At 30.4% G+C, this 27,624-nt stretch overlaps 1 protein-coding gene across 1 annotated transcript; it reads left to right on the top strand.

Annotated features, from left to right (window-relative positions):
- Positions 1-9,093: 9,093 nt before the first annotated feature.
- Positions 9,094-25,882, top strand: LOC123668890 (carboxyl-terminal PDZ ligand of neuronal nitric oxide synthase protein-like). Its single transcript, XM_045602581.1, has 4 exons — positions 9,094-9,153; positions 12,882-12,983; positions 19,074-19,259; positions 25,829-25,882. The coding sequence occupies exons 1-4, from the start codon at positions 9,094-9,096 to the stop codon at positions 25,880-25,882; spliced, it is 402 nt and encodes a 133-aa protein (XP_045458537.1).
- The last annotated feature ends 1,742 nt before the right edge of the window (positions 25,883-27,624 follow it).

The raw sequence follows: 27,624 nt of genomic DNA, 5'->3' as shown, positions 1-27,624 counted from the left end.
TTTGTGTTTTTTAATTTTGGAATTAGTCTTTTTGCTTGGACAAAAAAGGTTATATTTATAAAATAAAATAGCTGATTAAACCGACGCTATAAACTAATCATAATATATATTAATACGCTAAGGTTAAGATGTTTGCTTCAGCTCAATTATAAACGAGTGAACGATAAACTATTGCTTCTGTTTACATATACTCTAATGCATATTATGTTTGTCATAGTAATACCTGGTGAGGTACACTTCAAACGTTACTTGCTTGAACACAGCGCGTCGCGTCCTTGACGCAGCTCAGCCTTCTCCTTTCAAAGCTTTTATTCCATTTGATTTCGTGCCACGTTGTATTGAAATAATATTTATTTTATTTATGATTTTATGAATATAGAATACTAGACTTGCGATTTACATTATTATTGTGTCTATATCAAATAAACTTTATTGCATAGCATTTTAGTAGAGCTATAAACCAATGGAAGCAATAAATAGGTATGCTATTCCTACGTTTTTATAAATACTTTTTCAATTTAATTTTTATGAAGGTAACGATTCTTGAATTTTATCTATAACTATAAAATTTGTATAAATACAACTACAACAATATGATCAAACCCTAGATTTAATTTACTAAACTAGAGTATTAACAGTGAATAAAATTGTCAAAATATATTACAAGCCCAACCGTACAGTTCGTCTTCTTTGTAATAAACACGGCATTGTGTCGAGTAACGAAAGGATAAACAATAAGACGTGCTCTTACAACGCAATATATAGTAAAACAGTACTGAATAGTACCGTCAAAACAACAGTTCCCACCCTTAATGAATTTGATGACGTACCTCAGTTGGTGGCGTCATCTGCTTGTTACATCAGTCTAAGATAATTTAAGGGAATTCGACAGAAGGGGCGAAGTTGTTATCAACTTTGAACGACTTATTTATACAACTCTCATTGCTTGACGAAACAACTATTTAAAGTAACTAATTAGGATTTAGGTTCAATTAATAATGTTGTGTAATTAATATCTCTAAATGATGATTATATTAGTTATGTTTATCTGTACAACATTTTAATTTCATTTCATGGTAGTTTGCAAATAATAGGTGAGTTATTTAATTTTAATTACATATTTAGTTAAAATTTTATTCAAGTATCAGTTATTTTTTATATTTAATTTCAAAATTCATATTGAGTGACTGTGGACTAAAGGTTGACCTGCTTTTGTAAATGTTAATGTTTTAGGACCAAATAATTAAAATACTCGGTTTAAATGAAATTTCGACCTGATAAAATATGGTGTTCAAGGTAGTTTATGTAAATAAAAAGTGAATTTTACTGTATTCAAAAATATAAGTGTTTCGAAAATCTTAATGAAAGTTTTCATAAGTCAAATTGCTTAGTATTAAATCAAATTGGAAGCACTGAATATTTATATTAATGTTGCATCTGCTTTTGGTCGCGTATTAGTTTTTCCTTTTATTTAAATAAGTATTTTTAAGTGTAAATACGGTATTTACATTAGAAAAAATAATAATAATTAAAATTTGCGTTTTACAATTCGAATTTTACATTTAGTTTAAAAAAGTGACCTACTAATTTTCGCCGCTCAAATTTCCGTATAACATTGGGGAAATCAGTATTTTTTCAGGTGTTCAAAGCATAATACAAAAGATAGATGGCGAAAAAAGAATAATATTAATTGGCTAAACTCAGTTTTTCTTACGTTTACGATGTTTCAATGTATATAATTAAATAAATGACCGAGACAATAAAAAAACAGAATTATTTTATATACGTATTTATTAGTTAGCTTTTATAAATTTTAATTTTTCCCTTAGAATCTATTTAATATTTGTGATAGAACTTTTAGGTAACTAATTTGATCAAATAAAAAATAATATATCATTGAAATGTTTACAAAATGTCGCGTATGTATGTTCACAGCAAATTTTATTTTACTACCTAAATACAATAATTAGGATTTATTATTATTGATGGTGTCAATAATACCATTTGTGCGAAATATATTTGAATGAAAAAGGAAAAGTTTACAAGTAAATCAGGTAAAGCATAAAAATCCAGTGAAAAAAAATAAATAAAAAAAGAAACAAAGATTTAAACAAATGCAAATTTGTTATAAAATTATTTTTAAACATCAAAACTTAACATATATTTGTAATTTTATTTTAAGCCATTTATTTTGAAATAAACTATTTGTATCTGTAAAAAAGTTTCATAACTTTACTGCATTACTGTAATTCGTATATACGTAAATAACTTTATTAATATTTTGTTATGTCTAAAAAAATTATATTAAAAATAATAACTCAAAATATCCTCAAATATAACATCAATACGCTCGTTTCTTAAAATCATTTCAGAAGATATTTTCAAAATTCTCTTCACGAGCTATATTCAAAGAAAACCGATATCCATTCCAAGAAGTAATAGTGCATTGGCAATAATAGATGTATCGCTTTGGAAAGGAGACTTACAAATAAAGGACACGAAAATAAGATCATTTGTTTCAAAAATCGGAAAAATTTAAGTATTTTTAAGAAAAAAAACAAGGTAATATTTTTTTTAATGTAGATCGACTAAGTACATAACGTTTTATTATTAAAATATATAACCATATAAGCCTGGTATGAAAAATTTGATTGTTTGCGTATAATGTCAATAATTTTCTTTTTTATAACAGTCTTCAACAAGCAGGCTTCCAAGTTAAAAAAGCATTATACAAATCAATCTCGTAACCCCTATTGCTTATGCTTCAAACTCACCAAACTTAGACTTTATGATATAAATATCAAAAATAATTTTGATACTTTTATATTGATATCAAACGCGTGAATTAAATAAGTGTAACCACTTGAAATATATGTACTTAAAATTTTTTCTAGTTCTTATTTAATTTTTTAGCATATAAAAAGAAATGTTGTCGTTAAAATCTAAATAACGTTTTTTTTTCTAAATGTATCAAATAATCTCTTTTAAATTTACGCTCTCTTTTTTATTCATACAATCAATCAATCTTTTTTATTATGCGCGTATAATACGTAATATACTAGTGCCTAATTTATAAATTAAAAATAAATAAAATAATTTTAATTTATTTAAAACTTTGATGTTAACTATTGAATAGTTTGAATTTATATAGTTTCTTCCGTGGTTCAACTCTCCTCATTTGTCATATAAGCCTTTTTTATTATTTGAGCTTTTTTTAAAGCCTTACTTAATAAAAAGTTTCCCTAAAACAATCATATGCAAAAAAAAGTTATAAAATTATTTATTAAAGTATGACTTACCCACCGATCATTCTCTAATTGTTTGCATAGTTAGCTTCTGCAAAGGTATATAAAACGTGATAGGCCAAAAAGCGCCCTGAAACGATTCCATACAATACCAGCAAATCATTACTTCAAAGGTCACTGTTTGAACAGTCTCGTTCAAAGCTCAATTGAGAGTTCATTATTCCATATCATAATCTTCCAAATATAAAAATGAAACTAGCTTTCTCGGTTCTACAGCGTATCGGTATACTTTTTTTCGTAAACATATCGATCCGATCATTTTCTTTTATCATATAAAACCTTATTATGACAAAAATGAAGAAAGAAAAAAAAAAGAATTATGCAATTTGGTGCAATCGTTCAAAGGTTATACGCATACTTATAATGGGGTGATTCATTTTCTTTTTATTATGTATGATAGAAAATACACGCAATTAATTCATAAATTTACCTTATTAAATACTTTAGCACGATTAATGTTTTAATGTCTTTCTCCAGCCAGCTGAATGATAGCCAGATTCCGTAATGTAATAAAACTTTTTAGCCGGAAATCATAGATATAGTAAAAAAAGTAGATAATGCGCGGCCTTTGTTGTTAGTGAAGCCACAAAACTCGGCCCCTTCAAGTAAATACACGCGCTCACGCACACATATGCATCAAATTACGCTCATTTTCGTTAATATGTCACGAGGCTTCATACAGTAACTTTGCTTATAAAATGCCGTCTTGTGTGATTAAATGGTGCAAAAACAATACCAAAGTAAACAAAAAATCTGAAGGAATATCGTTTCACACGTAAGTACATATAAAACTTTAAATTTATTGTTATTCCAAAATAATATTGAGGTTATTCGGAACTTATAATTTCAATGTCACGAAAGACGTACCACGGGAGTGTTGCCAGTAGTTCTTTTTTCAATACCCCAAAGTGTGGGTAAGTAAATTGTACGCAATCAGAAAAATAATTAAGTAAAAAGTAGACATAGTTATTGTTTTTTTTCTCGTGTTATTTTATGTTACATAAATTGAAAATAAAAAAATCAAAATATATTTATGAATTATTAACTCGTTTGTTTTATGTTTTAACTTTTTACAATTTTTGAGTAAACTAGGTACCCATATTTTACTATCAAATTTCATGGTTTTAGGTTTCCAACGAATATTTTAATAAAAGGTGAATGGGTAGCGGCTGTAAGACTGAGAAAATGACCACGATTATGCTGGCCATGCGCATAAAGTCAATTTAATACGATTAGTGATTGAAAAATATTTGAACATAAGACTACATTATATTAGTAAAATGCAAACAATGACGATGACTCTGAGTTCTAAGCGACAAAAATTTAAAAAACTTATACAACATAAAGGATTCTAGGTTTAAGAAAAATAGTTAAAAAAAAACCGACTGCAAACTGAAAAGAGATAAACAGAGGGGATAGGAAGTGTCCATTCATACGATTATCTTACGAATATATTTTTTTATTATTCTACCGATTTTTTGTTTTATTTTTAGTAAATTTATTTAAAACTATAAACAGGTTTTTATTTTCACATACCCATTTTACCTACATTAAATTAATTGCTTAATAAAAAATTTAGGGACTTTTTTTAAAAAGTGTCAACACTTCACTCACTCACACATCTTTAAAAAAGTGGCTTCAGTTTTCTGTTCTAGGTGCGTTATCTACCTTTTTTTACTTGATCTATGCCGGAAATCAAAAGTATTTTAGTTGAAAGTATCTTCAGATTAAGATTTGAAACTAATGTGTCTTTTATTTAGAAACAATTTATTATATAAACGTATAAACTTTATGGTCTGTATTAGTTGATTGGTGGAATATTATGTTAATGTTACAATTTTTTTGTTTATAACAATACTAATACTACCAAAATATATTAGTAATTTATCATATCCATAATGAATCAAGATTATACAGAAAAAGTTAGACTTAATCATAAATATATAACTGACAATTATACAGTTTAAGTAAAATAAACATCACTGCTGATGCAACTAGGAGAAAGCAGAATGAACTAAACTTTAAAAATCAAAGTTCTGACTCTCGAGACCACGGCAAGAATGTTAACGTCTATCAAATTGGCCAAGTTTCCTTACTTATTGCTTGTGATGTGTCTTGAAGATAAGTCTTCTAAAATAAATAAGTGTATTATGGTTCAACAAAATAATAATAATAATAATTTAAATGAAAAAGCAAATATGAGTTTACTGAAATTGTTGTTGTAAGCGCTTCCTTATGTAACGTTTTTCAGATATTGTTACGTTTTTAATATTCACAAATACTTTTCCCTTTAAAATTTACGTGATCGTGTAAATATTTATTGGATTTATGAATTTGATTAAATTCAACACAATTCACAATATGAATCGTAGAAAATTATTTTTAACATGAAATAAACATCGAATTATTATCACTGACTAACCTTCAATAGACATAACAATATATCCTTACAGGAGGCATCCATGTGGATGAATTAGCTGCCACATGAATAGGTTTGTAAGCTTCGATAAGATGTGTCACGATATATCACTTAATGTAATAAGGAATTTATGCGATCAAATGAAATAAAGGAGTAAATCCGATGATAAAACGTTATAGCTCAATGGTTCACGAGGATGTAATGGCAGGATGCTGGAATGGCGACTTTTATTGTATAACTAATTTTTCATTTATAAGTAGTTGTTAATTTTGGAATGTTTTACATTGGATCCGGTAGACTGCGCTACCATTGCAGCATCAAATATTAAATATTATTCTATTTTAATATCAGTTTGTCCCGACAGTTGGTACTGCGATCAAATTGAGAAAAATATTTGAAATTTTGTGTTATGGCAAAAAAAAACGTTTGCGGGTCAGCTAGTAAGTACATCATTTAAAAAGACCGATTATTCGGGCGAATTATCGGAAATGTACAATACCCTACTTCTATCATTAATACTTTTGAATAAGTTCAGATTATCGGTAAGAACACAAGAACTCAGAAAAAAGCGATTCCCTTAGGTACCTGATTTAAAAAAAAAAAAATATATATATATATATATATATATATATATATATATATATATATATATATATATATTCGTTATTTTTTTTCTAGAAGAATAATTTCTCTGTTTAAGTTGTGTTACAATCTAGAAAATCAATCTTTATAAACAAATAAAGGCAAAGCTTTCATTGCAAAAATCTTGACTAATCTAATTTGCTGGCATTTAAATTCGGAATTCTAGCAATCATTAAAATATTGGATTTTATATTGATATTACTCTTATTTTACAATTAGTCGCCATCTTTATTATCTGTTTTGCAGGGTAGTTCTCAAATAAATACTGTTATCAATAAAATTTATGCTTCTAAGATTGTATTGATTGTATATTTATAAAATTGTAGTGTTGTTGCTGTAATTGCTATTTGTTGAAGTACCGGAAGAGCATAAAGATGGTGACACCATCTTCCGACTAGTTAATAAGAATTTTCTGATTTTGGGATTGTTGTCCTATAAATATGATAATTTGTAGGTAAATAGGCAATTATTGTTTAATTATTGTGCGGCTAACGTTGCTACTCGATAAGTGGCGTATAATTGATTAGTGTGATAACGAATTCAATGTAGTTAAAACTGTGTACTGTGAATAAATCACTATCGATTTGAATTGAGAAATAAGTGTTTCGTTGAGTGTTCTCAGTTGTGTTTTACAAATTAGAGCAAAAATTACCCTGAAATAGAGCAATTTATAGATTAGTTACTTTAACTGACTAATCGCATTTTTATTAACTTCAAGTTTTCTATTATACAAATAATAATTGGTGTATAAGCATTATTTTAAGTATAATTTACATAAAATTCAATAACAGTATAAAAAGGATTTATGTAACAAAAATAAGAGCTTAAAATCTGAGTATTAATTCAATACGGCCGGTGCTCAAGTTTCGAGACCTACGGTGCACTATCTCAGGTGCCTTAGTAAGACACCAGATTTACTCTAACTGTATAATAAATTCTTTGTAACTGAAAGGAGATAGCACAAAGTCACTTATATTACGCTAACATTTTAACTTTAAAATAAATTCTAAACTATAATTTAATTAATATTGTGCCTGTGTCCAGCGATTAAACCTCCGTTAATCTGAGGAATAAAATGTAATATAATATTATATAATGGCAGCTTTTATCGGTATCAACTATCCAACACAAAAGTAATTTTTCAATTCGAACCATTAGGTTCTGAGTTTAGTGCATTTCAACTAACAAAAAAAAAAGACGCTTAAGCTTTATGATATTTGCATAGTTTTTATTATTGTATTTTTCTTTTAAACAAAATGTAATTAGTATACTTTAGTATAAATAGTTTGGTTAGTATATAAATAAATATTAAATCGTAATAAAAATAATGTGTACGTTATCAAATTATAGGCGTCACAAATCAGGCATTACGTACATACCAAACTCCCAATCATTTTCTCAAACGCATCTATTATCAATCACCAACTGGAGATACTATTACATACTCATAGGTGACCCTACTCTGACAGACACCAAGTTGCAGAGTCTCGATCATCGGCGTAGGGTAGCTCGTCTGTCGGTGTTCTACAAAATATATTTCGGTGAGTGTGCGAAGGAATTACACGATCTAATTCCCCCAACAACCTTCCGCCATCGGGACACTAGGCGCGGTCGATCGTTCCATCCTTATGTCGTCGATATGCCACCTACGCGCACAAAACGCTTTGGCTCTACTTTTCTGATGCGCACAGCTAAGGAATGGAACTCGTTGCCCGCGTCTGTGTTTCCCGAACGATACAATCTGGGTGCCTTCAAGGCCAGAGTGAATAGGCTGTTATTAGGCAGACATGCTCCACCTTCGACCGCATCGTCACTTAACATCAGGTGAGATTGTGGTCAAATGCCTGCCTATTTGTCATAAAAAAAAAAAAAAAAAAAAAAAAAATTTATGGGATGTTAGCGAAATCATCCGAAAGTATTATATGGATATACGCTTCAGCCTGTAATATCCCACTACTGGGCATAGCCCTCTTTCCCCATGTAGGAGAAGGATCAGAGCTTAATCCACCACGCTGCTCCAATGCGGGTTGGCGGATATATTCCCTACTATGAGTAACAATCGCTATTAGGTGTTCATGATAGCAACCGGGACCGACAGCTTAACGTGTTCTCCGGTGGAGAGATCCACAAGGACTGCACAAACACCCAGACCACGACAAACACCTGTATGGCCAATACAAATGTTTGTCATGTGCGGGGATCGAACCCGCAACCGCCAGCGCAACAGGTACAATCCATGGCTGTAACCGTTGCGCCTACGGCGCATTATATGGGTACATGGTAGAAATTACCATAATTAATATATAATAATAATATTCTTTTATGAGTGCACTCTCTTTTTTTAGTTTTTGTTTTAATGTATTCGTGGGTAGACGTTGAAATATTTTCGTTTTTTTTTCATCTTACTTTGTATTAATAAAATATTTTTATTTTTGTTCCTTGTTTACGAATAAATACCTTGAATAATAATGCGTTCAGTTTAAATTGCAAAAACTGAACACATGTTTTGCATATAAATCAATTCGCTATAAAAAAATTAACAATATTTTCTAAGCGATCAAGAATATAAATTTTATTTTAATCCCTTCGATTACCAGTTTATTTTAGTTACAATAACGATGTTTGTTAATCTTTGGCTAAGACACTTTTTTCACACAATTTACATTTATTTTTTGCTAAAAATGGTTTCTTTTCAATGTTTTTTTTTTATTACAGTACATCGGGACCATGGATGTGCCTCGCCCGACCAGCCGAGTCGAAATTGTAGCAGCAATGCGCCGCGTTCGTGTAAGTGTTTTAACAACTCCAGATTTATTCTACTACATACCAAAAGACACCGCAAACGTGTTTTATAAGATCCCGTCAAATAACAGAAAAAATTAACTAATTTAAATAAAATCTACTATAATACGCTGTGGAAGTAATCGAAAATTGCTTGACTGAACGAGTTTAAAATTCAAGTACTTACTTAACAAACTGAATTCACATCTAGCTTAAAATACGGAACAGTACATTTACAAATTTCACGGCTTGAATCTCAAATATTACATAGTTTAAACTTGCTATTAACATCTAGCGTTCATGTTGGATGCTTATTTTACAAGTGATAATGCGTAGTAGCAGAAAATAATATCGTGTTCTTTTCTTCCCTATCTTTTGCCTTCTAAAAATTCACTTTAACCAATTAGGTTTGTCGATTTAGTATGGCGTGAAATATAAACAGTTTAATAAAAAAAATGTACAATAATTAAAATACTGGCATTGTAAGCGGATATCGTAATCGTCTTAGGGATGAAGAAAAATATCGCGCAATAATCAACGTATATTCACCAATCTGCAATGAAACTGACGACACGCCAATTTTTATTCTGAGTAGCATGCCTATTTCAAAGTAATAAATTTCGTTACTCTTGTCATTAAGTTATACATTTATTCAAATAAAATAATTAATTGTTAATTTTATTTAGATAGGATACGCCAGGAAATATCTTAGTCGAAATTTTGAGTAGACTGACTGGGGAAGTAGCTCAGCCTTACAGACGATCACATATATTACTACTCTCAAGTAGAGTTGTGTTCCTGTGGTGAGGAAGATAGACAGAGCTCTATGGGAGGGTAAATGATTTGGGTGGTCTGTAACGCCCTTGCAATGTTCCTAGTATTGCAGGCGTCCATAAGCTACGGTATCTGCTTACTTTTAGGTGTGTACGCTAGCTATATCTACATTATGCTATTCTCTTAGTATACAAATAAAATGAAGAACTTTAAAGTCCATTGTTGCATAAAATCTCTCACTGCTCTATAAAGGTTCACTTCAGCCCGATATAGTCCAATGCTGGACATAGGCCTCCTCAAGTTCATACCAAACATAGCGTGAACCCATATGTTTTGCCCACAGTCACCATGTTGGGCAGGCGGGTTGGTGACCGCAGGGCTAAATATATATATATATGTATATATATATATAACAAAAAGCTAAATAAAGGTTGCAGTATAATTTTCCAGGATGTTTATTTGCAGATTTAGCAAATAATTACACAAAATGTAACATCTTATGTTAATAAATGGAAAGAAGGGCTTAAAATACTCTGTAGATATGACAAAGAGACCCGCAAGAACAACTCAGATCAGAAACAGATATACTTCTACAAATACAAAGATACGAACGGGTCGGAAATCGATAGGATTTAATGGAACTTTTGTCATTACTATCCAAGAACGGCCGTCTTTTTTTACTATCAAAAATATAAGTATCAAACGACGACGCCGCGTTGGCGCAACGGTCACAGCCAAGGTTTCGATCTAAAATCTTTAAAGTATATTATAAATTAAAAAAATGTATTTCTTTTAATTAATAGACTTATCGCGTTCTGAACCTTAAAAGCAGATCAGTGAATAGAACTATCAAAATCGCTGAAACCTTTCGAGATCATTACTGAGAAGTTTAAACCAAAAAATACTAAGTCTAATCAACAAAATTATTTTTATGTCCTCCAGGCAAATTTTCAAGGCGTCGCTTCATTACTATAACGCGATTAGATAATGGGGCACTAATAGCATTATCTTGACGCTCGCAATGTAGTTACGCGAATAAAATTAAAACGCGAATGAATTAATTTAGCATTATTATTGAGATTTGTTACACAAAAAAACTGAGCTTTTGAACTTTGAAATCTGATTGAACTTGGTCATACCAAAGACCACTTGATTTTTACTGTACTCAAATCTAAAATAATCTTTTGTTTCTACGTCACATCAAATTAAACGTTTAGGCTTATATCGTTATTTTTGCTAACATTGAGTCTCGACTTACATTATAATGATTTGTTAAGCAACTAATAAAGTATTTGTAAAACTAAATCGTGTAGATGTCGATAATTTATTTAGCAGAATACGTCTTTACGTATTCTGCTAAATAAGCTAGTTAATTAGCTTAGATTTTATACATGTAAATAATTATGTATTCTATGTATTTTCAATTCCATTACTACATAAAATACATTTTTACACCTTGGTTTTTATACATGTTATTAATTATGTATTCTATTTTCAATTCCATCACTACATTTCTCTTCCTAACTATCAAAATACTACACAACTCTTGTTGAATTGTCGTTATCTTGTCTAAATTGGAAAAAAAAATTGCTAAACATTGTTTAGAAAAGAACATGCTAACCTTAGTTCTAATTTTAATAATAATTAATTAATAATTCTATTCAACGTTTAAGACAGCGTTTCTATTGTTCTTATTACAAAGTTCCTTATATAAATTATAAGCATAGATATCGGTTTTGTGTTTAAATAGTCCAAGTTGTTCAATCAAAGTTTGTTTGTTTGTTTAAACGCGCTAATCAAATATTTTCAGGTAGTTTGTTTTATCATTGTATATAAAAACGATAATATTTCAAGTTAGTGTACTTTATTACAGCCGGGATGTAACGGTTGTTGTAACATTAAACTATTTTTATAAACACTTAACACTCAATGGGCCCCAGTAAGATTTTTTCCTGTTTCGGGGGCCGGAAATACATTATACACAAGAGCAAACACCAAGAGCACGACAAACACTTATATGGTCAGTCCAAATGTTTGTCATGTGCATGGAACGAACCCGCAACCGCCAGCGTAACAGCCACAAACTAGACGCGCCAAACGTGTCGTCAAATGAATGTGAGCTCGTGCCGTTGCCGAAGAAATGTGAATGAATAAATGTCGGGGCTAAAAAAAATGTGTAAGGGACATTTATTTATTCGGTTAAATGAACTCGCGATATATAACATACTAAAATAAATTCCAGAGTGGTTTAAGAACCTCGTCAACAAAGTTCGCAGTCTTTTAAATTCTTTCGATTTCAAGGAGCTCTTGTACGTCGCACTTCCTCCCCTTACATTTTGACGATTGTTCGGGAAAAATGGTGATAGAAGTTTTATTTAAACTGCTATCGTGATAATATTTGTGTTTGAAACAAGCATCTGTTTCATTTTAAGAGGTATATTCTAATAATTTCTTCATCGAGAGTGTAGTGACGTAGTAAATTTAGCTTTAACAGTTTATTATATTACATTTATTAAAAAAGTATAAATAATTGCTATAATAAAAAAATTACAGCTCCTAAAAACTGCTATTTTGATCAACAATTATTACGTAATTTCCCCTCACAGAAATCCACCGGACTTACTCGTAGTCTCATCTCTACTTAATTCTTCACTGATTATTTATTAACGTTAATTTCCGTTTTTAGTCTGAGCTTTTTGACGTTTACCAGATTAACAAGTGAATTTATCGAATTCGCTGATATTTTCAGATGCTTTTACTTAACCTTGTTATATATAGGTTATGTAGGTTTAAGTTATTTCTATATGGTTAGTTAAATTGTAACTAGTAATAAAACAATCGATAATATTTAAAACCACAATAAAAGCAAATTCAATTCTTTTAAAAAAAAATAGTATTATATACAGTATACACGAACTAAGGTCTAAGTATAATATATAAATGTTATATTTTTGTTTCAGTATGAATTTAAGGCGAAAGGAGTTAAGAAGCGCAAAGTTACAGTTGATGTATCGATAGATGGCGTGCGCGTAACTACGCGTACCAAACACACCAAGAATAAGGTAAGCAACAATTACAAAAAAAGCACCTTTATTTCGTCCGTATATACCTATATATACATTTTATTATTATTATTTTTTACATACCTATATATGCATTTTATTATTATTTTTAACTTTTTGTTCAGTTTTTTTTTTTTTCACTTTATCACAAATGCACTTATGAGTCCCGCGATAACATCTTCTCTCACCACCATGGGTAGACTGGTAGAGATCTCTTACAGAGATAAGTTCGCCCTTGCCAACATTTTTTGTAAAAATGACCTGTAATTGTGATTTTTTTTAAAGTGCAATAAAGAATATAATATAATATAATATAATATATTTGATTATGTTTTAATTTTTGGGCTAGTATTTCTTTTTAAAAACCTTTATCATAAAAAAAAAACGAATAAATAAAATAATAGTAAGTAGATAGAAAGTAGTTGAAATCCATTAAACTCGTTAGTTTTCCTGTAACTTTCCACTTAAAGGTAGACCTTTAAAGGAGGGGGGTTGATCAAGCTTAAGGTAGGTAAGGTAAGGTGTTTTTTTTTATAAAACATTAGTTATCCACGTACGTTTTCTTTTTCTATTTTCTAGTTGAATTCATTCGCCTATGTCATACTTGTTCGTAAATTTATGAACTTAAATAATACGAAAAAAATATTGTCTTATTGCTTAATATATTGCTATATCCATTATTTCCTCTGCTTTACTATTGTAGTCAATGATACTGATATAATGATGATATGTCATTTGTAACTTGTTGTAATTCTTTAACTAAGATTTTTTTCAATAAAATTACTTATAGAGTCTCGTAACTTTGATAGACAAAAAGGTTTTAAATCACACGAAGTTGTTTTGATATTGGCAAATGACGTAAAAATTAAAAGAGCTACAATAACTATTACTTTCCACCGTGTTTTTTAACTTCAAAGTGGTTACGGTGACTTATGAGATTTTGCAGACTTTCTCAACTGGAAGTTCTCGACTCAAAGTTTTCATATCTGTTATAGTTTGACCGAAGTTTGTAGCAAAAGTTTCCCTGGATTGACGATTTTCTCTGTAACTACATGAAAAAGTTTAACTGTTCTTATTTCTAAAGATATACAATATAAACTTATACCTGTTATTACGATTTGGATTGTCTTTTTTTTTTTCATATTTCGAATGTTTGAATAACGCATGAAATATAATAATAAGTTCTTAAATAAAACAAATATATCCTACTTTACTTTTTATAATTCTTCATTGATTCTTAGTTTGTCACGAAATAATATTTTTAAAATTATTATGCAAAAAATTCAAAGTTAAGTATCAAAGTCCACTACCGAACATCGGCTTTTTTATATCTATAATATAAAAATGAGTCGCTGAATGTGTTGCTAAGCGCAAAACTCGAGAACGGTTGGACCGATTTCGCTAATTCTTTTTTTAAAATATTCCTTGAAGTACGAGGATGGTTCTTACGGAGAGAAAAATTCTAAAAAAAAAATAATAATAAAATTAAAGAATCGACTGTTAGGCGATACGAAGTTCGCCGGGTCAGCTAATTGTGAATAAAGATTGCTTTTTATTCGTTACACTACTTAAATCAGAGTTAAAATTACTAGTGTTAGCAACACGCTAAATAATATTTTTGCAAGACATTATTCAACAAATAAAAATATGTTTTTGAAGTAGTATTTTTATCTTCTATAGCTTTAAAAATTTTACCTATTATCGTCTCTACATAGAGTTTTCGCATAACCAATATATGCAATGTGTCGTATTGGAAATAGTTTCATGAGTTACACGGTGAGATTGACCCATATAAGCAGAATAAAGTTTGCAGGTGTTAAAAGTGATATCTATTTTGTATTTTAAACCTTATGTGGTTATATTTGAAATTCAAAATCGAAAGATTTTTATAATCTGCATTGATACGAGTGAGTGAGATGTGTATAATTTGTTGTGATGTTCATTGAATAATCACTACTATGTTATTAATATGAATGAGGTCGATTCGATGTGAGTGTAAATTATTTATTTAAAAAAAAAATTCATTTATTTTTTACTTATTTTTCGTATACGTGAATAACTTTTCATTTACAATAGTAACATATTTTGTCAAGCATTGTATAGTAAAAATGCAATTAATTGATACATTTAATATATGAGAAGTGTGCAAAACATATAAGCATTATTTACGAGACGAAAAAAAAAATATTTTTAAGAATTGTTGGGAAAGATAGATATTCAGTTATGACAAAAAAATATGATTTTGTTGGTCTAATTTAAAACTTGGTTGAGATTTCATTCTTGATACACCGTATTAACACGAAGTTTACTCTACAAATTATTATACAAACAATTATACGAGTAGTCAAATCGTAAAGGAGTAGTTTTATTTGAAAATTATGTGTAACCGTAGGACATAGCTAGTTCTTAGTAAGATTCGTGTAATTAATAAGAATAGCCTCTACTAAAGTTTTCGTCTCATTTGTTCAAAAGGAGTAAATATTTTGTATAAGTACCAACGTTTAACGATAAAAAAATCTATACGAAATTTACGTAACTCCAATTCGAGAGAATTTCGGGAAAATAAATGCAATACGAAAAAAGCGTTTTCTGATTGTTTGTTTATTATATAAAAAGCTTTAACCTTTTAATCTTTGCTACGAACGGTCGCACAACGTCCAAATAGGCAGCTACTTGATTACGAAAAGTAAGCACATTTTTTTTTATTATTTAAGATAGTAAAAATGAAAATGTGTAGTTTTGTGGTCCTGGTTAATGCCGAACATTGCTTATTACTAAAACTTAACATTTAAAAAATTTATACTTTATAAAATTTTAATTTCCTTTATAAAAACAAAATGTATTTAAGTACATCATGAATAAATTATTCAAAATACGTTGAAGATCTTGAAATTACGTACATAGAAAGCTGCTATCTTTGCGAGGGTAAGTCTCCATTATTTACGATGTCCTCTTCCTGATAACGCTTGCTAGATTTATAATTAAAAAGATAGAATTAAGTCTCCTTTATGAACTTAATTAAATTACTTACAAAGGAATTGGTTTTATTTTGTCATAGTTTTGTTATATAGTGCTTTTATGATAATTCCTAGTTGAAAATAAACTTATGTTATGATTAGGTAAATTTAGTTTCGGACTACCTTATACTTCTTCTTACCTATATATTTCTTCTCAAAAGGTTGAAAATGTTAGTTTTAAAATGTGAAAAACATAACACTTCCAAATAAATTGGTAAAATTTTAGTTTCATATATAAAGAAAAGGTTAAATTAAATTAACTCCTAAAATAAAATATATATACTTCTAGTATTTGCGCTGGGCAGGCGGTGCGCCTGCCCAGCGTGGTGACTATAGGCATCACAGATGAGTTCGCGCCATTTTAGTTCGAACCTATTGAGACCTATGTCCAGCAGTTGACTGCAATAGGCTGAAATGATGATGATGATGACGATGATGATGATGATGATGATGAACTCCTAAAATAAAATATATCATACTAAATATAAGACAATACTAGCTGAGTCGCGTGGTTTCATCCACGTTAATTTGAGGGTAAATATAGCCTTACTCAGTAAATAGGCTATTCAACATAAAAATATTAGATGTTTCTGAGATTAGCGCGTTTAAACAAAATAAACGAACTCTTTAGTATTATAATATCAGTATAGATTATAGCTATAATGTGAAAATTAAAGATTTTATATTTGTTTGAGTGCGTAATCTCAATATTATAATATTTGAACCATATTATTACGCCTTGAAAAAAAAAACACATATATAATACAAGTGTTGCCATAATCTTTCTCTTTCTGTGGTGATATTTTATCTACTAAAAGTAAGCATCCTTATCAGATGTTTTATGATAATGAAAGGGAACAACGACCTAACGTACTCTACAAAACTAATAACTCAAGTGCTATCCGCAATCACAAAGGCCCAGACCAAAAACAAATATTTGTACAAATAAAAATATTTGCTCCAACTTTCGCTTCACCCACCAGAACGATCGGAGAATTAATTTAAATGTAGATTTAAAAGAAAAATGTGCGTTATTACAAAGGCACTAGAACTAGAGCACGTGGATGTCATACTAATCGTACTACTATTATAAATGCGAAAGTTGGTGAGGATGCATTGTAATGAAACTTGTACGTATAATTCGAGGTCTATTTCTATTCAGATTTTCTGCGGAATTAACAAAAACACGAGTAAAACCGCGATGTACAACTACTATCACATAATAATAAAAAAATATATAGACATCATTTAATATTAAATTAATTTGTGATATTTAGTTCAAGTGTGTTTGAATTCTAATTAACCAGATCCTGATTAAAATTTCGTGGTTAGTTTTACTACGTCAAAGCAATTCGAATTTCGAATTTTAAACGACGTAATCGAATTCTCGGTACAGCGATAATTAACTGTTGTTTCAATCCAGTATCAAATTGTTTATTTGAAAATCGAACATATTACTTTTAATGATTAATTACATAAAATAGCCACACTAAAGTAAGTACTCCATACATTTGACAAAGAGTGCTAGTGAAAAACTAAATAAATATTGTGATTTATAAATCGTTACATCGAATAATTCTCGCCTTCAATTATTTGCTTATAATTTAAACACACGTGCACACGAAAAATAAATTGTTCATTTTCGACGTTATCGTTCGATCGATGATATTCTTAAACAATTTTGCAATAGAATAAAATCAAGTATATATAGTAATAAAATCAAGTATATATAGTTTTTTATTTAGATTTATTATTTTGATTAAGTAGTAGTAAATATCATTCTACATGTTAACTACCAAACTGTATTCATTTTCCAACTAATGCGTGCACGTGCTCACAAAAGCGATAGTTTGTCTTATACTAAAACTGAAATATGTTATTAAAATATGTTGTTAATTAAAAAAAAATATTTGCCAAAACCATTAATTGGATTACTAGTTAACTCAAAATTAAAAACTATTAGACAGATAGTAGGTACGTAGCCATTAAAATATATGAAAAAAAGTTAGGGAAATAAACTTATACATATAGATATTTTATTGAATTTATTGGGCTTTTTGATGTCGCTATGATAATAGAACAATAATAAAGAATAACGATAATGTAATATTTTAATTGGCAATCAAACCGATAGGTGTCAAATATCGACGTTCATTAATGTAGATTAACGGCTTTCAATAATTCAGACTAGTAAATATCAACAAAGTAAGTCTAGGTCATAAAACCTATTTGCTTTACAGACAGCTCACATAAGCACATACATATATTAATAAAAATAAAAATAAAAACTAAATATAAAATGGAATATTTCCATGATAACAATCTCTTTTTTACTTTTCACGAGATTCCTGATCCTTCATGACATATCACATGATATGTCATGGCTTAAACTACAACGTTTTTCGCCTGTGATTGGCGGATGTGAATTTCGCTCATGTGTCACCCTTGATTTAACCCGATAACCTTTTAGTTGAAAAAGGTACTTACTAGGTCACTTAGACTCTTCTTTATCGTCATATACGAATTTAAAATTTATTTTATTTTCCAGCCCAAACAAAAATAGGTAATTTTTTTATTACTTTTTGTACGATTTTAAAATTGTTATAGTTTTTTTATTCCTGTAATGCAGGTATCCATTTATCGTGAGATAAAATGAGCACTTGTTTGCGGGCTCCATTGCAAGTTTACCATTTTTTTTTTGTAACCTACAGTCATATGTAGTCGTTTAGATGACCACAGAGTGCGTACGAGTATTTGAGACTACGAATTCATGTACGCCTTTGCTACATTATTTTTGATATATAAATCTATGTCAACAAATTACATGGCAACGCGTTGGCGCAGTGGTACAGCACTGGCTATTGGTGCTTGCAGTCGCGGGTTCGATCTCCGCACATGACAAACATTTGAATTGGCCATATAGATATTTGTCCTGGTCTGGGCGTTTATGCTTGTCTCTTGTGTGTGCATACATAGTTCATTTACTACAGTCACCCAGTAAACTATAAGACTATTTAAATCTGGAACGCCAAGACAAGACTTTGTCGAAATTGATATTATTTATCTTTCACAGAAGGGTTCGAAGTTCTTCAGCCGCAACAGAAACACGACTAATGAGTGCATCGAAATTATGCACCACCCGATTTATCGCATATTCTACGTTTCACACGATAGTTCCGACCTGAAGATTTTCTCCTACATCGCAAGAGATGGCGCCACTAACGTTTTCAAGTGCAACGTTTTCAAGAGCAGCCGCAAGGTAAGTTGTATTATTTTATTTGATTTGTTTATTAAGCATAGCTTAGTAAGTTTAGTATAAAATTCGAACAATCTTAAAATATACTTAATGATATTAAAAACCAATCAATAAATTTTCCATTGAATTTTAATCCGGAAAACGAAAAAAAAAACCGACTTCAATTACATCGACAAGTAATACAACGTAGACTGACGAAAAAATAGTCAAGTAACTACGCGTTATCAAAGATTTAAATGTGACCACATGATGAACATCAGCTTTTCATTAAATTAAAAATTATCAAAATCGGTACACCCAGTAAACAGTTATTGCGGATTTTCAAGAGTTTCCCTCGATTTCTCTGGGATCCCATCATCAGATCCTGGTTTCCTTATTACGGTACCAAACTAGGGATATCTTCTTTCTAACAAAAAAAGAATTATCCAAATCGGTACATCCAGTAGAAAGTTATGCGGTATAATACAACGTAGGTCGACGAAAAAAGCGTCAAGTAAAAATGCGTTATTAGATATAACTCGAAAAGTAGTTGTTAGATCTCAAATAAATTTAAATGGAACCAATTGACACACACCACCTTTCGATTAAAAAAAAATTGTCGAAATCGGTCCACCCGGTCAAAAGTTCTGATGTAACATACATAAAAAAATAAAAAATAAATAAAAAATAAAAAAAATACAGTCAAATTGAGAACCTCCTCCTTTTTTGTTAGTCGGTCAAAATCGGTCGGTAAAAAGTCACATGAAACGGAAAGCTTTCTCCATTAATTGATTTGATTATCTGCACGCTATCATTAATTTTCCGTTAGAGATATTTGGCGTCCAGTAAATAACAGAAGTGTTTGTAACTGAAATGTTATACAATTTTCTGCCAATATAAATCCCTTGCACATTGATTATATAGAGTGCGTAATTTCGGACGTCAAAGCATTAGTATTGCTTTATAACGCTGCACTACTCGGTTAGTTATATAGTATAAGAAAATTAGATTTAAAACAATTCCAGCACTAAAGCACGAATCGCTTGACCTTCTGGCAGTTATTTAAATAAAAATGACGCAAGACTTTCCTATTCCAAAAACTCTAATACATGACATCATATTCATTACTTCCCAATAATTTATGCTGTGATAATGCTAAATATATCAATACTAGTGTTGATATTATTAATAAAGAACGGCTTAAAAAATACCAGCTCTAACGTATTGACTATCATCATTAAGTATTGTACTTACATTTTAATAAACAAAAAATTTACCAGGCCTCCAGACACAATAAGACACTGTGAGTACACTTTTTTTTTTAATTATTAGCGCTACTGCAAGAAATAGCACAGGATAATTTTATTTCATAATTAAGTACGATCCATATCTTTTCATAGTTCCTTTTTAATGAAGTGCTTAGCGGAAAATTAAATCACTCCATTTTAAAAACGTTTTTATTTTGGTGCGTACTACGAAAATAATTTTATAAATATGAGCACACCATAAATTAGCTATTGTTCCTTTGCTGCTTGCTTATTTTTTTTTTATAAAAAACACATTCACAATATTTCTTTAGATATTTTACCCAAATATAAGCATTCATCTGTTTAAGACAAGTTTTTAGAAAATAGGATTCAAAGAGGTTTAATCACATTTTTCGCTTGACGTGTTCCAAGGGCAAGACAAAAGGTTGACGTTTTTCTTAAAGGAAGATTCGCTTGGCTAGAAAAAATAAACAAATCTGTTTGTAGATTTATTCGTATGTACAAAAGACATCCAGTAAGTAAATTAGTTCAATATATATTTTTTTACTCATTATACTTGCATATACAATGTACATATGAAATCTAATATAGCCATAATTGTTTATACACTTTTGTAATGCAGTAAAAATGTAAAATATTGATACGTCAAACTCTTTCATCTATTCCTTTTAGAAAGTATTATGATTACAATACAAACTTTGGTGGATTATGCTCCGACCGTTTCTCTCCATGAATAAATAGGCCTAAACGTAGCTGTGTACTTTGTAGCTGGTACAAGCAATCAATCAATTAAATTGTCAGGCAGTAATTTTTGATCTGATTCTTTTTATAATATGTTGTCTGTGAATTTATAATCCAAAAATCATTGATTTAAAGTGAAAAGAACAAAAAGAAAAAAAAAAACTTTTTTAACGTCCGATTTTTCCTATCTGGCGAGTATTTCTTGGTATAAAAATTCTGTTGATTTCAGAACGTGATTTTCACCACTACTGTGTGCTACATTTTCCTGTAGAAGATAAAAGCCGATTTTAATCAAGTTTGCTTTCGACCAAGTGTTTAGTATTTTATCAAAATTATTCTAGATAAAGTAACGCGTTGATAATTTTTCTAGTTTTTCTTATAAAAAGATTTTTTTAATAATGTACATAATATTTATATTATATACTAGCTGATCCGGCGAACTTCGTATCGCCTAACACAAACTTAATCGTATGGTATTAAAGTTCAAATTGACTTTTAAGTATTATCACAAATCTTTTGTATGGGTGTATAGAAAAGTGTTGATTTTAGACTTTTTCAGGAAATTTTAATTTTTTTTTTTTTTGAATTTTTCTCTCCGTAAGAACCATCCTCGTACTTCAAGGAATATTTTAAAAAAAGAATTAGCGAAATCGGTCCAACCGTTCTCGAGTTTTGCGCTTAGCAACACATTCAGCGACTCATTTTTTAACCGACTTCAAAAAAAAGGAGGAGGTTATTTAACCGACTTCAAAAAAAGGAGGAGGTTACTCAATTCGACCGTATATATATATATATATTTTTTTTTTTATGTATGTTCGGAGATAACTTATTCGTTTATGAACCGATTTGGATAATTCTTTTTTTGTTGGAAAGGAGATATTCATAGTTTGGTACCATGATAAGGAAACCAGGATCTGATGATGGGATCCCAGAGAAATCGAGGGCAACTTTCAAAAATCGTAAGGGTGACTAGTAAATTTAATCATGTTTTCATTAAGTACTATAAAGCACTACTATTTAATAAAGGTCTGGAGTCGATCTGATGATGGAGAAGAAAGATAGTTGAGGGAACTCTTCAACAATTTATAGCAGTTACCTGCTTTTTGAACTTAATTCGTTTTTGTTGATGAGAACTTTGCACTTGTATGAGTTATAAGTGTCATTACAGTCTGATGATGGAGACAAGAGTTAGTCGAGGGAACTCTTTAACGATTTATAGCAATTACCTGCTGTTTGAACTTAATTCGTTTCTATTGATGAGAACTTTGCATATATATGAGTTATAAGTGCCATTTCAGTCTGATGATGGAGACGAAATATAGTCGAGGGTACTCTTCAACGACTTATAGCAATTACCTGCTGTTTGAACTTAATTCGTTTCTATTAATGAGAACTTTGCACCTATATGAGTTACAAGTGCCATTAAAGTCTGATGATGGAGACGAAAGATAGTCGAGGGAACTTTTCAACAATTTATAGCAATTACCTGCTGTTTGAACTTAATTCGTTTCTATTGATGAGAACTTTGCATATATATGAGTTATAAGTGCCATTTCAATCTGATGATGGAGACGAAAGATAGTCGAGGGTACTTTTCAACGACTTATAGCAATTACCTGCTGTTTGAACTTAATTCGTTTCTATTGATGAGAACTTTGCACCTATATGAGTTACAAGTGCCATTAAAGTCTGATGATGAAGACGAAAGATAGTCGAGGGAACTCTTCAACGAATTATAGCAATTACTTGGTGTTTGAACTTAATTCGTTTCTATTGATGAGAACTTTGCACCTATGTGAGTTACAAGTGCCATTACAGTCTGATGATGGAGACGAAAGATAGTCGAGGGAACTTTTCAACGATTTAAAGCAATTACCTGCTGTGTGGTCATCTGTGTTGCAGGACCAGGTTTGATGATGGAGCCCATAAACACTCGAGGGAATTTCTCAACAATTTACAGCAGTTACCTTTTGCTGTTTTACGACCGCTTTGATATAATGGTGCATATGCCCTGTCGGCGGCGCCTAAACACCGACGGTCGCGGGTTCTATTCCCGCTCGGAGTGGATATTTATGTTTATACAAATATTAATTTCGGTCTAGTTGTTAATCCTTGTGGTTCTCCCAACCTAGCCTCAGAGAACACGCTAGGCTGTCAGTCCCGGTTGTTATTATGTACACCTGATAGCGAACTTTACTCACAGTATGTCGACGCGTTAGCGCAGCGGCCACAGCACCGGCTGTTGCGCTGGCGTTAGTGGGTTCGATCCCCGCGCACGACAGACATTTGTATTGGCCATATAGATGTTTGTCATGATCTGGGTGTTTGTGCTTGTGTATTGTGTATGTTTCGGAACCCCCGACATAAGAGAAAAAGCATCCTTGTTAGGTCTACCCATCACTAAAAATTGTAAAATAAAATAATTTTTAACAAAAAAAAAACCGACTTCAAAAACGAAACTAAAAAGTGAAAAATAAATTTACTTAGTACAAAGTAATTCGTATTTTGATTTAGTTAATCAGAAATGATTAAATAAATATTTTATAATTTTGAAGTTGGTGCCAAGTAAATACTACAACAACCTGGCTACAATAACAAATACAAACAACACACACACAACAAACAAGTACAAAAAATATTATTAGATATGTCAAAACAATAACAGAATAATAAAAGTATTCAACCTAATAGTCAATGAAACAAATTATGAAAGAAAACTGAATACAACTTACGAGTAGATACTAGAGTAGTTAGGTATTGTTTTACTTGGCACCGACTTAAAAATTATAAAATATTTATTTAATCATTTCTGATTAACTAAATCAAAATACGAATTACTTTGTACTAAGTAAATTTATTTTTCACTTTTTAGTTTCGTTTTAAAAAGGCTGTTTTTTTTTTAAAAATTATTTTATATTATAGATATAATTGAATTTCGTATATGTATTATAAACCCATTTTATATTATATTTTGTTACGTGCGATAATTATTATTTTTTTATTTTTGTAGAGTCCTTATAGAAATGTTTTTTTTTTTGATATTTTCTTTAAGGACTTGTAACATAAGTATTTAGAGATCATTCAAAGCACATGTTAAGCGGATAATAAAAAATTCTCCTCACCTCACATCGGTCGCCGGATCATATAGGTCACCAGAGATAATGCAGTAATATCCTACTTTCTATTTTTAGATCCCACCGATACCACACATTCACGTATAAAGATAAATAAAATGGTTGATGGTATTTACATAATGGATATTGGAATAAGTGTCCCTACGGATTTTTTTATTCAGTATTTTAAAGTCAGAAATAATTATTTGGGCTACTTCAAAAAGCGAAAGTTTTTTGTAGTCCGTTAAATAAATAAAATAAAATAAATGATAAAATAGGTATCATATACTCTCTAAAATGAAAATAATAATATTTTTAAACTCGAGTCTACATATCATATGTCACTCACGTTTCGCGAAATCCGTCAAAATATTGAACGCCCACCGAGCGTTCCAAGATTTGTAAGGAAATGTATACATTATAATTATATGCTTAGGCAGCCATTACGGCAGTTGAGTAAAATTAAAACTAAAATACAACTAAACCTTATCAAAATAGAATTTTAAAATTGAAAAATAATATGTTAAACTAGTGACGAAAAAAAAATCGAATTTCTATTTTAATTTTACCGTTTCTTGAATCATAGTGCAAAGTCCCAAAAAATCACAAAAGTAAAACAAAAATAAAATTTCCGGAAAAACGTTTCAGTATTCGAATATCAAAAACATTTTTCGAGGAAAAATAATAATAAATGTTAACGCTGTGACAATCATATATGCGACAAAATAAATTATTTGACGCGACATTTGTTTACCGTAATATTCGTATTAAAAGATATCTGATCTATTTTAAAATGAAACGTACATTGGCTTTTGTAATATAAAGAAAAAATTTGTTCTCTTTTTAAACTAAATATTCTTAAGTATCGAATATATTGTATGTATATAAATTCTGACTCCTAAACTTTATAGACTATACTTAGGTACGGTTTGTTATGGAGGTTGAGTTTGTTTGTTTGTTTAAACACGCTAAAGACTGACGAACCAAAACGATCCGATTTTAGAAATTGTTGTCGCATTAGGGAAACATGTTTATCGATTATGGTTTATAGGCTTACGATAAATGGGAGCAAAACAGTAAACGTTAAGCATAATTTATGAAAAAAATAGTTATTGTATTACGACCAACCAAAATATATTGGAAGATATTAAAAAATTTAATAAGCCTCAGTCGTCTTCTAGGATTGCGATGCTATCTTAACTACGGAAGTTATCACGGTCGACCAAAACGCGGCGCTCGATTTCAGGTAAAAAACAAAACGTAACAAAATATAATTTACTCAACGAAAATATAATTTTAAAATTATATAACATATTTGAATGTGACCGACAAGCTTTGAATTAGCGCTTCGTTTTTAACACACAAATTTCGTCACAACGAGAATAACGAAGAATTACAATAATAATAATACAATAACGAATATTTTTGAATTCTCACCCAATATACTATTGGAATTGTATTGCGATTCTAGATCATTGACGTCATAATGGCGCGCTTAGCAGTTTTGGGAAATCAAACATTGTAAATCTAAATGGTGACTAGTACCATTTTTTTCTAATTCGAACTTTTCTTTCATCACCAGCAATGAACATTATATTAAATTTTGGGTTGAGGTCTTAAAATATAAACTTTTTTTTAAATATCATATCAAAAATCGACCGTTATAGCGGGGATCGAACCTACATCTTCGACTTACCGGTGTCGGTGCTCTAGCCTATCAAGCTATGGAACGATGTACCCGCTAGATCGAAATTTTTGATATGATGATTTTATATTCGTTTCTAAGCGACCGTGTCTTAAAATATAATTAACATCACTTTAAGTTTATTCATCCAGATAATTAAAAAAAAAACACCAATAGATAGGAGATTAAAAGAAAAGATAAGAATTTGCAGGAATAAAATATTTGTTAATTTTTTGGCTACGTAATTAGCATGAAACAAAAGGAAAAAAAACGAAATATTCGATTACAAACGCTAAATAGCGCAAAGGAATGTTTTTGAATTTCAGCGTTAGCTAAGTGTAATCGCCAAGTGAGGCCTCCTTTAAATATGGACAATTTCACAACAAGCAAATTTTGGATGTAACTTTATTATTTTTCGCATATTGTACATATTAAATAATGTACTATACATATTTAATTAGCTTAAATATATCAAATTAGTAATGATTGTTTTTGTAATTATACTGTCTTAATTATTGATCTCTCTGAAGTTTGGTTTTACTTAATTTGTTTATTACTTATTATTTATACCTAATAAATTAATTACCAGAAGTTTCAAATATAATTCGTAAGCGTCTTGGACAAGCGTGTGTTTTTCTAATTAAAGTGCGCAGAAGGTTATTGCGTCATAATTTTTCATCATGAAACGCCAATGACGCTTACGTGTAAAGGATCTTACGAGTGTATTTATTTACTAGTCATGTGGAAGATAATAAAGTATGGATCAAAGAGGTATGACGGCGTGATTTAAATTAGTCAATTTCTACACACAGCTTACGTATCGGTGAAACGTTTTTATAGATACACATAAATTATACAGACTTATGTATGACTCTGTGAACACGGTACATTAATCTCTTTAATCTTTCTCTGCCTTTTACTTTGTTTTATATTTTGATGTATTGGATTTTTATTTATATCATCAATCGTTTTTGTATGATTGAACTCAAATGAACTTAGTCTATTGCAGTCCATTGGTAAACATAAGCCCCCTCAAGATCGTGCCAAATATCCCAGTTTTCCGCAATCCTCATCTAACCTACCTCGAAAATCTTACGTAAGCCGCCCAGCATTTATCTTAGCTCATCCAACATCTCCACAAAGAAGACGATATCATCGGCGAAAGTGCGAGATGTATTCGCTGTTGACTTTGATGCTTCGTCCCTCCCAATCCAACGTCTTTAAGACATCCTCTAGCGTATTGACAAACAGTTTCCGCGGCATTACACCCAACCAAAGTAAAATGGGTCTCGTCCGCTGGTCTTGCATGTGCCACGGCTATCGCCGCGTCGTACGTATGTACGTAGCACCTGTGTCTCGATTTAGCCCCAATCGATGACATCTCTGTAGAGAATCCAGGACAGCTCAGGTCTCAATAGAGTCAAAAGCTTTCTCGTAATCCACAAATACCATAATTAGCGGTTGATTATACTCTTCAGTATTTTTTATAATCTGCCAAATAGTCTGAATGTGGTCTACGGTGTTGCAACCATTTCGAAACGCAGCCTGCTTTGGTGCTGGGAGTTCGTCGAGTCTTGTTGTGA

Source organism: Melitaea cinxia, chromosome Z, assembly GCF_905220565.1.
Source record: "Melitaea cinxia chromosome Z, ilMelCinx1.1, whole genome shotgun sequence".
NCBI classification, from domain to species: Eukaryota; Metazoa; Arthropoda; class Insecta; order Lepidoptera; family Nymphalidae; genus Melitaea; species Melitaea cinxia.
The sequence above is the reverse complement of the archived record's forward strand: the minus strand, read 5'-3'. Positions and strand labels throughout refer to the sequence as shown.

Bases quoted from the DNA above. Each gene is read 5' to 3' on its own strand.
- LOC123668890 (XM_045602581.1), top strand. From the start codon at position 9,094: ATGGATGTGCCTCGCCCGACCAGCCGAGTCGAAATTGTAGCAGCAATG. The intron at 12,984-19,073 runs GTAAGCAACAAT...TATCTTTCACAG, and splicing joins CCAAACACACCAAGAATAAG to AAGGGTTCGAAGTTCTTCAG. The intron at 19,260-25,828 runs GTAAGTTGTATT...TTGCGATTCTAG, and splicing joins TTTTCAAGAGCAGCCGCAAG to ATCATTGACGTCATAATGGC.